General features: G+C 56.9%; 4 protein-coding genes across 4 annotated transcripts; 2 read left to right on the top strand and 2 right to left on the bottom strand.

Moving 5' to 3' along the window:
- Positions 1-1,487: 1,487 nt before the first annotated feature.
- W97_01124 (CAMK/RAD53 protein kinase) lies at positions 1,488-4,835 on the top strand (the record flags this gene model as incomplete). Its single annotated transcript, XM_007779033.1, has 1 exon — positions 1,488-4,835. The coding sequence occupies one exon, from the start codon at positions 1,488-1,490 to the stop codon at positions 4,833-4,835; it is 3,348 nt and encodes a 1,115-aa protein (XP_007777223.1).
- Positions 4,836-6,244: 1,409 nt separating this feature from the next.
- On the bottom strand, positions 6,245-9,276 carry W97_01123 (uncharacterized protein; the record flags this gene model as incomplete). The annotated part of the gene is made up of 3 exons (XM_007779032.1): positions 6,245-8,579; positions 8,686-8,778; positions 8,996-9,276. 3 exons carry the CDS (start codon positions 9,274-9,276, stop codon positions 6,245-6,247), a joined length of 2,709 nt encoding a protein of 902 aa, XP_007777222.1.
- Positions 9,277-10,145: 869 nt separating this feature from the next.
- Positions 10,146-12,320, bottom strand: W97_01122 (uncharacterized protein; the record flags this gene model as incomplete). The annotated part of the gene is made up of 1 exon (XM_007779031.1): positions 10,146-12,320. One exon carries the CDS (start codon positions 12,318-12,320, stop codon positions 10,146-10,148), a length of 2,175 nt encoding a protein of 724 aa, XP_007777221.1.
- A 464-nt stretch (positions 12,321-12,784) lies between these two features.
- W97_01121 (uncharacterized protein) lies at positions 12,785-14,086 on the top strand (the record flags this gene model as incomplete). Its single annotated transcript, XM_007779030.1, has 1 exon — positions 12,785-14,086. One exon carries the CDS (start codon positions 12,785-12,787, stop codon positions 14,084-14,086), a length of 1,302 nt encoding a protein of 433 aa, XP_007777220.1.
- Positions 14,087-14,106: the final 20 nt, after the last annotated feature.

Here is a 14,106-nt window from a genome sequence, read left to right as displayed (position 1 = left end):
AGGCGCTTTGCATTCTCATGCGGTGTTTTTAGGACGGTGCTGGATCTGGATGGTACATACTGGTGCTCGTTGGAAACCATAGAGCACGGCGTAGATAGCTTCATATGATTGATGGGATGAGACTAGATGCTTACGAAGTTCAAAACGAGTAGCAGCAACCGCAGCAGGTGCGTCAACGTTAGGGGTGGAAGCAGTTCGAACTGCGAGCCAGTAGGTTCCACTAGATACCAAATAGAGCCTGAGGTGTAATCAACACCCGGTTGTTGCAAATACACAGAAGGTTCGTCGACGTGTCTGCTGTGTGCTCGTACCTGAGGCTGCAGCTTCGCCTTCACGACAGCCGACTCGGGCGTTTAATGGGCTGTGGTCATCGACGCGTGAGCGCGTTTTTTGAAACACCAGCCAAGGCTTATCGATAACGCTGGCTTCCGACCGAACCAAACCCCAGGCTTTCCAATTGAAACGGTGTGCCACAAATCGTTGGCTGTGTTTACCGTCACCATCTTAACTCCGCTCTCCAGAAAGTCTCGAAGCCTGACCTCGAGACCAGACCGACCATTGAGCAATTTGCGTGTTCCGTTGCCCCTCGCAAAGACGCTGACACTGCCCTCGCATTGACCTCCTCCGTGCCCATCCAGGCCGTTTCCTGCTGGTCAGGCAGCTGATCTGCCTCAATCTCTACCTCCGCCGCTTGATAATCGCCACGAAGCCTCTGCCTGCTCTTCCGAAGCTTACAACAGGCCTCAGTTAACTCCTTCGCCGCCTGTGTTCCCTCGGCAACCGTCCGACCGAATCTTCACTCGACTTTCACACCACCACAACGGTATACAGAGCTCAACGGGGGCAGCGACGCGGTTTGCAGGCAGCCAAGACAACCGAAGACTGTGCGACGGTCGAAGGCGTTAGGCAAGCACCGCTTCTGATAAGGTACAACCGGTTAACGTTGAAAGAGGTGGAAACTGGATCAGATCGCCAGTGTCTCCCGAGGTGCTACACCGGTCTACACGTCTCAAGAAACTCCGACAAATACACAGTACTGGGATGATCTGTGGCATGAGCGCAGTGAACAGGAACAAGGGTTCCACTGGTCAGGAGGGTTCGAGAAACGTCCTGGGCAGACTCTTCTAAGATTAAAAGAAGTTTGAGCTTTGTGCGGTGCTCCACGCTTTACACCGTCTTCGCGTATGGTACGCCTCGCCTGGATCCTCTCTATCGTCGCCTTCAACTAGCTTGTCCCAGCCCGACTTTTTCATTGCAGGCGACACGCAGTTCGAAAGACTTGGCTCTGTGCTGTAGAGTGAACTGCGGCTCTGTCCGTAGACAACCTTGTCACTCCGACCATTCATAGTCATTTCTTGGCGTCTGCCGGTACCTCTTCCGCTATCGGACTCTCGGAGGCCGCTGGACGCGTGACTGTCGTTGATGCCTGAAACATTGGATGTAATTGTCAATCTCACGAACAGCTCATCACCGCCTTTCGTTTCAAAATGTCCACCACTACCCCATACGACATGGTGGAAAACGAGTTGACGCAGCCGTCAACGCAGCAGATCCTCGATCCTCGCCGTTTAGGGAGGAATAACTCGGGCCTGAGCGAGTCCGATATCTCCGATGTCATCTGCATACTTCATCCGTGCTCCTTGGCTGCCATCCGCATAGTCCGGGAAACTGCAAGGCTCTCTCCTCAGCACGTACTTCAGAACAACGGGCTGGTGAGCTTTGATTATGCAGACGAGGATCCAGATGAGAAAGAGACCTTTATCGTTGATGCTGGCAAGGCCCAAAAAGCGCAAGACCTCGCACTTCGGTTCTCCTCCCAAACTCTCAAGCCCTTCTTGGGGTTCTGCTTTGGACGAAATTCGTCGCAATGCGATATCGTGATTGGGCTTGGGTCGGCCAAGAGGGTGAGCAATATGCATTTCCGGATTTTCATGAACAAATCGGGGATCATCATGCTGGAAGACACTTCAACAAATGGCACAATGGTTGAAGAGGTGGTTCTGAAAGGAAAATCGTCGAAAGGACCCACAACTCGGATGCTGCAGTCAAATGTAATGATACAAATCCTTTCCCCAGACCCAGACGAGCATATCAAATTTGTCGTCACCATTCCGCCACGCGACGGCCATGGCGAAGAGTACTACAGGAACTTCGCGGCATACATGGAGCGTCTGTCAATCGCCGAACGGGCGCAATATCCAGCGCTCCAACATCAACTTAGACCAGCCTTCGATGCTGCCCAGCTCGAGATCGCAGCGCAGCGTGGACAGCAAGGACAAAAAGCGTCGCCCGCTTTGGCCGGCCCAACGACAAGACTTCGTAGTGCTGCAGCCGCTGCCTCCTCGAAGCCATCGGTGTATGCCAGTACACGGTACGGCATGCATTGGAATGGAGATGGAATTTACAATGTGACCGGCGTACTTGGAAAAGGCGCGTTCGCGACTGTTTTCCAGTTGGCTACAGCTATGGACGGGCAAATCTTGGCCGCGAAAGAGCTTGAGAAGAGACGTTTCATCAAAAACGGGCAGCTTGATCAGAAATTGGACAATGAGATGAGGATCATGAAGACACTAGTGCATCCCAACATCGTGCAATATGTTGACTACGTCGATGCGAAAGATCACATCTACATCATCATGGAGTACGTGCCGTGCGGGGATTTGCAGGACTACCTCAAGGAGAACGACGTGCTTCATGAGGCTGCGGCGAAGCGAATGGCTTACCAGATTCTTAACGCTCTCGCATATTTACACCGTAAGAAGATCACTCATAGAGACATCAAGCCCGACAACATCCTGATTGCCAGTCTGGACCCGTTTGAAGTCAAGCTCTCCGACTTCGGCCTGTCAAAGGTTGTACAGCACGACGAGACCTTCCTCAAGACCTTTTGCGGCACATTGCTGTATTGCGCCCCGGAAGTGTTCCCGCATTATGGTACGCATGCCGCCACCAGGGGTTCGAAACGTCGCAAACCTGGCAGTGCTCCTCCGTCACAATTCCACTCCTATAGCCAGTCGGTGGATATATGGTCATTTGCGGCGGTCCTATGGTTTGCACTTTGCAGCAAACCACCGTTCGAAGGCGTGGTCGACCACCAAGGTCGCGGCATGTTTGACAAGATTATGACCACAACTCCGGACGTCAATCCTCTCCGAGCGCATGGCGTGTCGCCACAAGCCATCGATCTCCTGATACGAATGCTGAACACCGATCCGTCAAGTCGGCCTACGGAGCAACAGTGTTTGCGACATGCCTGGTTCGACGACTTACGTACGGCGGAAGAGGCGCCCGAGCTCGATGTGAATTACGAGCTCAATGCCATTCCTGAGGAGTCGGACGAGATTCTGCAGCAAGACGCAGATTTGCGTCGCGAAGTCACTGCTGATGACGCACTGATAGGTTTGCTGCCTGAAACATCGGAGGCAGGCGTGAAAGACCCTTCACCGGACGCGTTCTCACAGCTCAGCATCAATGACCGTGCGTCTGATCGTGAATCGTTCGAGAACGAAGCGGACCTATCCTCCGACGACTTTCGGTTCCTCGATCTTCGAGTATCAAAGCGTGTCAAGACGGATCCACTCCATCCTCGAGACCAACACCGTGGCTACGCAGCGACCGACTCAAGTCCTGAGGGGTCCTATCAGTCCATACCCGTCATGCGCCAAACCGACGAGGGCTTCACTGTGCCACAGCACACTGCGCGACCGCCCCGCCTCTTTGGCGAGATTGGCCAGTCGGCTCTAGCGAGCTCTGGCATTCTCGGAGAACGGACGAACCGCGCGCTCGAGGTTCACGACGCTTCTACCTCAACCGAGTCTAGCGCACGCGTTGTGAGCACCATTCCGGGCGAGGATCACGGCTATGATCAGGATCATGGCCACGCTCAAGGGTTGCAGGCCGCTCAAAGTCTACTTGGCGCCGAATCCATGGTGCGCGAACTCAACATGGCATCACCCGGTTCAGGAAACTCGCCTGCAGCGTCGCTAGACCAGCCACCGACGCCCAAGACGCCCGAATCTCTTCCAAATTCCTCAATAGCGCATGAAGATGTCGAAACCCAAGGAGTGGGCCGACCTGAGGATGTCACGCCGAAGCAACCCAGCTTCAGCCGACGCATTCATCTGCCGATACCCACGGAATTCTTCTTCGAACAGTACGACCAGAATGCACATAATTCCGAGTATGCGTCAAACGGCAGCGATCATGAGTACGCGGCGGAGGAAGCGGCACAGTCACGTGCCTTGCCTTCTCTCCCTGCAACGATGACCGGTTCACTCGATGAGGCAGACGCAGAGCAAGCAGATATAGCGCCGGTTCTCTTCACTCCTCCAGAGAACAATTCCCAGTTCAAACTCCCGCCGCCTATTTTCGGCAGACTCGAGCACACGCCAGACTCATTCGCCCCGATTGTTCTCAAGATTGACCGCCGCGTCACCTCCTGGGGTCGCAATCCCAGCAACACAATTGTCTACCGTGATGGCAGAGATGTCCGTGTTCCGAAGGCCGCCCTGACCATCTACTTCTATGCCTCAGGGATCGAAGACATGGATAGAGAAGGCAAAGACTGGACGAAGATGGACGGCCTTTACACCGGCATCTTCACCAACGCACGCAACGGTATCTGGATCAACGGAGTCGCCCTCAAGCCATCGAGCGACAAGGAGTACTTTTGGGGTCACCTCCGTACGGGTGATGTCATCACGGTGTCCCAAGGCGGAAGAAGCGAGGCCCCGCTGAAGTTCAAGTGCGAGTTTTTCCATGGCGAGGCGGCGCAGGCTAGGCCGGCTGGGTCGAGGTTCATTGTCGAGAAGACTACCTTTCCATGCTCGCAGTGATGACACTCAGCTCATTGGAATAGGCCTCGGGGCTGGTTTAGGCCTGCTCATCTGCTATCGTTGTACATGTGCATTTCTTTCCGTCTTCGTATCTCGTCCCGTTCTCTATTTCTGCGCATTTCCGCTACTAAAATCAGGGTATCTTGGGTCGGTCCTGTCAGGGTTTCAAGCGGGTGTTGGTGGACTGTTCATCTTCGCTTCTTCCGGTCGGCTACGGCGTCTTCAGCGCGGTGTTCTTCAGATGAACCGGCTTTTGCGCGATTCCTTAGCTGCCGCTGTTGCTTGGGAGACTTGGCGTGTATCTGGAGCCGCATTTTACCAGCATATGCCGTCATCTCCTCGAGCTTCATTTTCGCTGCCATAGCTTGGACAACGCTGTAGCTAAGCGAGACAACTTAATGAAAGATACCATATCACTCCATCTTATACATCTCTTACATCTCATCAAGAACAATTCATACCACCAAAACTAGCCGCTCGCCTCACTACCCAATACAACCCCACAGCTTCATAGATCGTACACAAGCCTCCCTCAGTCCAGCTAACGTCAACAGCTTACCGTTAGCCGTATGTCCCGGCCTCGCTCGCGCAACGCCCAAACGTCATTCTTCCTCCGGAGCCTCCCTGTCTTTGCTATACTCGAACCCCAGCGCGTCTCTCCCAACCGCGAGGACAAGCTTATCCGTAGCTCGTCCGTCCCATGAACTAGACTCACGTCTCCCACTCCCCCTTCCCTCTCCCTCCTAGACCCTCCCCTCCTCCACCAGGCAGCAAATCCTGAAGCGGAACTCGCGCCCACCGCGCCACCATCCGCAAAAAGGCCCGCACAATCTTGCCCGACATGGCCTCCATCGTCGTCCCGTCCCTATCGCTAGATCACCCAGCATTCTCTGAACCCTCCCTCTGCTATCATGCAGTGCCCGCCCCCGTGCCGCCTTTTCCAGCCCAGAAACCCGGATCCAGAGCTTGCGTAAACGCATTATCGTCATTGTCGCTGGATCAAATCGTCTTGATGCGCGGACTCAGGTGCTGACAGAGTTGTGCAGTGGAACGCTCTAATCAGCGCGGCTGCCCCACAACGGTCGAGCCCGATGCGTAACACGCGGTTTTCTGGTTTGTTCGATGGGGGTGGCGCTGCAAGTTGCTTGTCAGGATCACGGAAGGCGATGGATCTTTGTATGTAGATATATGCTCGCTTGTACAAAACTGCTTAGAGATGGATAAATATGCCATTCTCAGATAGATGGGCACGCTATATCGAGCTAGCCCAGCAAAGGCCGAAGGCCCATAGCCCAGCGCCACTATGCAAGTCCCAAAGTGTGAACGCCAGAATCTTGTAAAATACCGATAATCGGATACGGTCGTTGAAAGCTACCGATGTGGCGCATATTGATAGATCCCCAAGGCCCCTACTCCTCCCCCCCAAACCCCGGCAACTGCGTCCCCTGCGGCTCCTCCTGCGTCCGCCCCTCCGGCGGCTCCTCCATCCTAACATCCCCATCCACCGGCGAGCCCGCCGCACCCCCACTCTCAGTCCCCGTCAAACTACTCGCAGGACTCATCCCGGCCTCCACATCGCCATGCTCGCCATGCTCCCCACCAGCCCTCTCCCCCTCCCTCGCGGCACCCACGGCCTCCTCCCTAAACTTGACCCTCTCCGTCTTGGCTTTCGCGCCCCTCCGGACGGGCGAGCTGCCCGGGAAGAAGCTCGCCGCGTCGTACGCCCCGCCGCTGCTCTCGATGCCGCGCGGGAAGATCTTGCTCAGGATCTCGGCGTGGCGCTCCTGGGTGCTCTGCTCGCGGGGCTCGGCCGAGCTGCCGGGGGAGGGGGTTTCGAGGCCGTCGCGGGAGAGCACGGGCGCGTTGGCGAGCGCCGAGGTCGGCGTGTGGTGATGGGGATGTTGGTGGGCGTGCTGGGTGTGGCTCTGGCCGTGCCCGCCCTCGGCCTCCGCCTTCTCGGCCTCCTTCCTCGCATGCACCTTCCGCAGATTCGCCGCCGACGACTGGCTCCGCATGTCCGGCCGCCCGTCCTTGCGGATCAGAATCCCCTCCGCGTTCCGCACCGGCTTCGTGCGCGTCCGCTTCGTGTGGCTGTACGGATCCCCCGGCGCCGCGGAACTGGACGGCGGTCCGGACGACGACGACGGCCGCGCGGGCGTCTCGGGATGCCGCGCACCGCCGGAGCCGCGCCGCACGGGACCCCCGCGCCGACTGCCCCCGGGCGTGTGCGGGGCGTAGTACCCGTTGACGATCTGGGAGCCGGTCCAGTCGGGCTTTTCCCATTCGGGGGTCCCGAGCTGGGGGGGCAGGCTCTGGCGCGGGCGGCCACCGCGTCGGCCGCCGCGGCCGCGTTTGGGCGACGGGCCCTGGTGCGGGGCGCGTTCGGGGGCGGGGCGCCAGCTGTCGTCGGGGTTGCGGTCGGCGGTTGTGGCGGTTGAGTCGTAGGGGATGAAGGTCGTGGAAACTGGAGCGGTGGAGTTGGAGTCGTGTCGGGCGTCGCTGGGGGTTGGGACGTAGCGCGAGCCGCTTTCGTTTGTTTCCATCGTGTTGTACACGATGGGGGACCCGGCGGCGGTATCGTAGCTCTGGGGGCGCGAGGTATGTAGCTGTGGCTCCAAGGGTGCGAGTTTGGGGCGTTTTGGCGAGCCGATTCGGCTTCCTGGTTCTACGTGGCCATCTGGTCCGTGTGAGGGGCCGCGTTTATGGCTGGAATTCACTGAAGTCCATCCACTGCTGGGGGCTTGAGGTTGTGGTGTTTGGTGAGACACGTCCGAAGTTAATAAGGGCCGAAAGGATGACTCCGTAGGTTGATGAGAGGATTGCATTTGGATCTCGTTCCGCATAGGGGTTGATACTCGACGAATGTGATTAGGGGGCTGGGGAAGGTGTGGTAGAGCGTGAAACGGCGGCTCTCTGGGCGAATGAAACGACGCAGCGGCAGATCCGGGCCCGACACTCCCCTCCTCGATACGCTGGATCTTGCGCTTCATAATCTCCAGCTGCATCTTCAGTGCATCCACCTCGGTTACTTTGGCAGCGACGTTCGATAGCGTGGCAGAGAAGATCTCGAGCGTCTCATCAACCTTTACAGGCGGTGGGGGCGGCGGTGGTGTCGGTGCGATTTGCGCAATGGGCCGCGCCAGTAATTCCCTCCGCATAGTATCCACCAGCGCGGCTAACCCGCCCATTTCCATCTGTAACCTGCCGAAGGCCTCTTCCCATGCAGCTACATGTTGCTGCTGGCTTGCTAACGCGGCTGCGTTTTGGCTAATTTCGGTTTGCAATCGCGCGACAGAGTCGAGGCGACGTTGTTCTTCGGATACATAGTGTCGAAAATTGTTCGTGACTTGACCAATTGGGCTTCGCAACCGGAGCGTATGCTCGCTTGGGCGGGCACTTGCTTCGCCTGTGCTCCCAGGCAAGCTAATTTGCGGGTCGGCGTTTGCGGAGTTTTGCAGCGTATGCGTGGATTGTGTAGGGACAGTGCTTGAGGGTGGTTGCGGCGAAGTATTTGATAGAGGGGTGGCAGACGGGTTGGGCTGGTGGAAGCTGCCGGACGATTTGGCCGGCTGGTTGACGGGCTCCGGTGGTCGAGGCTGACCATCAACGTCCATTTCTGCAGTGGTCGATCTCGAACGCTTTAATTGGAACTCTGGGCGAGCGGGCTCCAGTATTTCTCGAACGACTTTGCCAGAAGCTTCGCTTCGGAGCTCTAACCGCGGCAGCTTGAAGAACTCTCGACCTCTGCAGGAGAGCAGTCAGCTTGCTGCACATTGCAAAACAGCTTGTAGAAACGGCGGCGCATCGTGTGCTAGTGGCTGCGCAGCGCAGAAAACCAAGCTTCACTCACTCGAAAAAGGCCTTCTCCTCGGGCGCCTGAGTGCACAGGATACCTAAAGTCGTGTTCTCGGTGCAAAGCCGACAGTTCAGGGCCTGGAGAGTGCTGCGTCAAACTTGTCAGTCACGGCCTGGGATGCATGGCTCCCTATTAAAGCAACCGTAGATGCAATAAGCAGTCGAGCGGTTACATATAGCTAGCGTGACACAGATTAAATTTTAGTGGAGGCGTCGGCTCAGAGAAACACGAACGCGCCCGCCGTAGATTATGCCCTAACTCTGCATCCGGGAAAGGCGAAAAAAAAAATCGATTGCAGACTCACCATCCTTCGAACTCGCTGCCAATCAGCGCGACTTTGGCTTTCGGCGTCAGCTGCAGGCCTGGCGCGCTGTAGGATCCAACAAGCGCTGGCAGATAATATGTGTTCGTAATCTTGATCCAGCCATTGTAGAACTCGCCGATGTTGGAGTTGCATTTCCTGCAGAAGCCGTTTGTCGAACGGCTAACGTCCTCATCGCTACTTTGGGACTCGGCGTCGGCTTCAGCTTCCGGTTGAGATTCGGAGATTGTTGTACTCTCGCGCACTGATCTCGCAGCGGCCATCGTCTGGAGTGAGAGCTGAGGCGAGCAGAGAAAGCGTGCAGCAGAGTGCGACCAGGTCCTGACTTAGAGTTTAGGAGTGGTTAAGACGAAAAGGCGGGACTAAAAGTGAAACCGTGGAACGGGTGCGCGCAAGTTTTTTGATTAGGTCGATAAGACGACGAGCGGCTTATTGGTGCTCGCTGGGTGGGAAGGGAAGCGGTCGCCCTTTTGAGCTTGGACTATTTGCTAATTGATTAGCATCCAAGATTCCCTCATCCGCTCGTTTGAGTCAAGCGCTGTGTCGGCTATTGCAGATTATGAAACCTTATATAGGCCGGTGGCGGGTTTGCTAGCGTCTGTGCTCGCTGGCGAATCTTTCTGCGTTGCCATTGATTTGCTCTGTTCTGCAACAGGCGTTCGGGGATCCTTGCCGCTTGAACCGACGTCACTTTTAGACCTATCTTTTCGTTGTTGAAGGAGGACAAGAGTAGGTAGGAGGATGCTACACAAGAAGCCACTGCTTCACTCGATCTCGATGATATAACGTGGTCTTAAGCGTGTCGACGAGACTCCTGCTTCAGTGTGCAACGCAAACTAGCCCAGCTCTCACCTAGACTGGAGCAGCAACACAAACGCTGAGTGATTATTCATCATGACTCAGTAGCATGAGAGCGATTCGCGGGTGCTTGCGCTAGGCGCAGCTCTACACACGAAGCAAGGGTGCAGCTGTCTGCCCACCATCCGAACAGACATCAAGCGACACAGTCATGTGACAGCGCCTCGAACTTCACCACCTCATGCCTTCTCTCCTGAGCCGATGTCCTCCTGGCAGCAAGACAGCGTTTACGACACTGACGCGCTTCACGACTCCATGCAGAAGCCTAAATACCTCACTTCACCACCACAAATCCCACGCCCTCCCTTGCTTTCTTGGCCGCCTTCTTCAATGCCTGCTCCTCCGTATCCGTCCACTTGATGCTCAGCTGATCCCACTTCTTGGTCGCGTACTCCTTCTTGAACTGCTGCTGCATGTTCTGCAGCCGCGCCGCCTCTCTCGGATCGCCCGAGCCGCTGTAGACAATCAAAGCCGTGCAGGGAGGCAGGACGTCGTAAATCGCCTTGATATTCGCAACAGTCTTCGCAACGGCTTCCGCGAGGACCGATGGGCTTGCAGTGGAATCGGCAGTTTCGCCGTTAGCCGTCTTACTGCCCGCGAGCGCATTCGCCAGCAGTTCAGCGCTGTCAGCCGTCTTCGTCCTATTCCACCACCCTCTCACAGCCTCCAGCTCCCTCAGCCTCGCCCACACAAAATCAACACCACCAGCTCCACCCCCAGCATCCCCACTGACAGCCATCTTGACGCCCTCCGCAACTCCAGCATCGTCCTCACACCCCACGCACACGGCCGCGCCCGCCCCATGTCCCCTCTTTGGGTCTCCCCAATCCACCACCGCGCCCGTCCTGCCCTCATCCCCACCCCCGCTTCTCCCACTCGCGGGCCTCTTCGCCCGTCTCAGCCTCTTGAAAATGCTCTCCCCGCTCGCCTCAGCCGTGCCCCATTTCGGCCCCTTCTCGCACTTGGACTTCAGCAGATCGAGGCACGCGCGCGCGTCCTCGACGCTGTCGTGCCCCGTCGTGCCATGGTGCTGCTGGATATCGCGACTGAGATACTTTTGCGCGATCCACTTGAGCGAGGACTTGAGCGGCGGGCCGCGCGGGTGCGGATAGATGAGCGCGGTGTCGATGATGAAGGGGTGCGTCATTCTCAGCGCCGTGAGATCTGCATTAAGCGAGTGGCCGACAAGGATGGTGCGGGGGGTTATGAGGTCCAGCAGGCAGGTCTGGATGTCGGAGAGCGTGGTGGTGACGGGGCCGAGCATGGCGGCCGTGATGCCGGAGTAGGGGGTCAGGTAGTCGGTTATTGGGACGTCGGGCTTAACGAGTTCGTCGAGGACTACGGAGCCGTCCCAGGAGACGAGGCTGATGCGCGTCAGGGCGAAGGTGTCGGGTGAGGTTTTGCACATTTCGCAGTCCATAGCGAGGATGTCGCGGCCGGCCGTGAGACTGCCTTGCTGGGTTTCTTTCTCGGGGACGTCGCCGTCTTCGAGGGTGGCTACTTTGGTGTCGACCCAGCCGTCCTCTGTAGATTGGTGGGCTTTGCGTCTGCTTTCCAGGTAATTCTGCTTGGCTTCGGCGGTGGTGAACAAAGCGGGATGAAGGACGTATTCGTTCTCCTGCAGCTCTTCTAGCGAAGCAAGAAACTCAGTCACAGGCGTCGGTTTGTTCGCCCAGTTCCTGCCCTCGCGCGGCGGACCAGGCCCTTTCCCCCGCTTTTCCTCCTTCGTCTTCGGCAAGGGCGCCGTGAGCATGGCGTGCAATGGCGAGTGTATACGGTGGTACTTGTCGTCGCCTGGGGTCTTGATTGGCCAGATATGTGGGAAGACGTCTGCTAAAGGCTTGAGGGGCTCAGGCAACTTTTCAGAAGCAAGCTTGACAGGGTAGTAGTCGTCTGGGGAAAGTCGGATTTTGTTGTTGATTGTTTGGTGTACATGTGTATTTGGCGACTTCTCTCCGTACTCTGAAAGCACCTCCGCTGAGGTAGCAGTTGCGTCTGCCGCGCTCTCGAGAGGAATTTTTCCATCAAACATCCCAGCTTCCAGTCCAGGCACCATGAGCACAACCACCTTCCTCACAGAGTTGTGATGTCGAACAGAAACCCATTGCGGGGCCGTGCCATCAGCAAGCAGGTACAGCGTCAGTTGCTGCAGGTCACCGATCTTGACATGCGTCTGCAGGCGCGCGTTTGCGGAATGGAAGATGGCAGGGTAGTTGCCATTATTCTTTTTCTCCTGCTTTGGCTTCTTCGACCGCTTCTCCACCGTCTGCCACTCTCCCTCTCTCTCTCCCTCCTTGGCGGAAGGAGACGCGCGCCGGCTGTGCGATTCGGAGGTGTCCTCTGCAGCAGAGTTGGGCTCCCGCAGCAGTGAGAGCGTCTGACCCATGCCGAAGTGGTTGTCTCTGCTTTCGGCCTCGTACTCGCCGCGGCTGCGCTTCCTGCCCGGCATTGTGGGTGTCGTGGATGTTGTGCGCGGTGGCTGCAGTGGGATGCAGCGTTGGTGGTGCGGTGAATGCAGGTGGGATTGATTGATAGCTGTCGCAAAAGTGAGCAGGCGTTCGCGGAGCACGGCCCGCTGGAGATTTCCGCGCTGCGGTGCTCCCTTGCCGCCAGGCATCCATCCATGCTGCCTTGTTCCTCCATCTGCTTGGAGGCACTGGCATGTTGAGTGCCCCAGCCGGCATATATGTAAGACCATGAGATTACTTAGCGTCTGCATGTTCATACCCGCAGCTATCCTAGGTGGGTTCTAAACCGCGGACAGGAGCAATTGCTCTTCTGTACAAAGCCACGCTGACTCGAATCGACACGACGCAAGAATCACTTAGCAAAGAACCCACTATCGGCACTGCCAAAGCACCATGACGCGGTTGTTTCCGTTGCCATGTAAGCAGACCACACTTCCCAGCTCTTATGTTGGATCTGTCTGATGCCGGTCTAGGGGAAGGCCTCCACCCAGCGTTCCCCGCGCCTCCAGAACCGTTGGCAGCCAATTCCACCGTTGCGGGCGCTCCTGTATTGGGCTCTGCCGCGGGTGCCGCAGTTATAGTTGCACGGAGACTGCTTGGACTGTCAATACACGGCTGGGGGCTGAAGGGTCCAGCTTACGGGACACTCCTTTTCCTTGGCTACGGCTTGTACAGAAACGAGATATACGAGCGTCGGGCGGCGCGCGCGGTGCTGGACCGCCAAGGAACAACGATTCCATCCCGTACCCTCTTGGTGAAGAATGGAGTTGTTCAGCAAGATGACTACCTCGTTGCAGGCTGCGCCATCGGCATCTTATGTGCGTTATCCAAGAGGGTCGCCCCGAGTACGATCGGCTGGCTTCGATACGTCGGTGCAGCATCCTGGGGCGGCTGCGGGGGATATCTCATCTTCACTCCACTCAACTCCAAAGTCTCAGATCCTGCGACGGGTCTTTACACAAGGCGACTGCAACAAGCACGTTTGCTCCAGAAAGAACTCGCTGAAAAACATGACTTGACTGTTGCCGCCAAATCCCTATCGCCCTTTTCGCCAAGCGTCCAACAGTCCCAGGATGAAACGCCAGAGACATGGCCACACCGCTACGGCTTGGATCCGCGGTGGGGACGCATCTTCATTCCCTCTACAGACTACACATGGGTGCCAGCTTCTTCCGAAGAAGGGATCAGGACTCTCGAGGAGCATCTCAAAACACTTGTAGAGAGAAGGACAAGGGAGGTGACAGAAGCCGAGTTCATCTGGCACGAGCTTGCAGACAGGGAGACGGCGTTTCAGTGCATGACAGATGACAAGGCCAGGGATGCCTCACGCAGAGCGCTTGAGCTACTGGGCAGCACGCACCACAAGCTTTGGGATAGCATCTCAGGACTAGATTGGATGATTGCAGACACCAAGAAGCGCATCCTTCAGCTGGAGGCCAAGCAAAGCGGCCGCACCTGGACACCGGCTCCTGGGTTCATCGACAGGGCGAAATTCCGCCCTGACCTATGCGTAGAGATTTTCAGAAGACACCTCTCAAATCTAGAAGAGGTGAACCGGGTTTTTGACGCAGCGATGACCGATCGAGAGTTTTCAAAAATGCCGAAAGACGCCCAGCTGACGTTGCGAGGGCATAAATATCAGCTACTGCAGAACATCGAGGCGACCAAGGCAGCCATAAAAGAGTTCGAGGCACGCCTCGACACGTCGAGTGTTGACGAGTGGATGCCGGACTCGAAGAACTCCTAAAACCAATCAGCGATTGAAAG

Source organism: Coniosporium apollinis, assembly GCF_000281105.1.
Source record: "Coniosporium apollinis CBS 100218 chromosome Unknown supercont1.4, whole genome shotgun sequence".
Lineage (NCBI taxonomy): Eukaryota > Fungi > Ascomycota > Dothideomycetes > Coniosporium > Coniosporium apollinis.
This window is presented reverse-complemented; position numbering and strand designations above follow the sequence as displayed.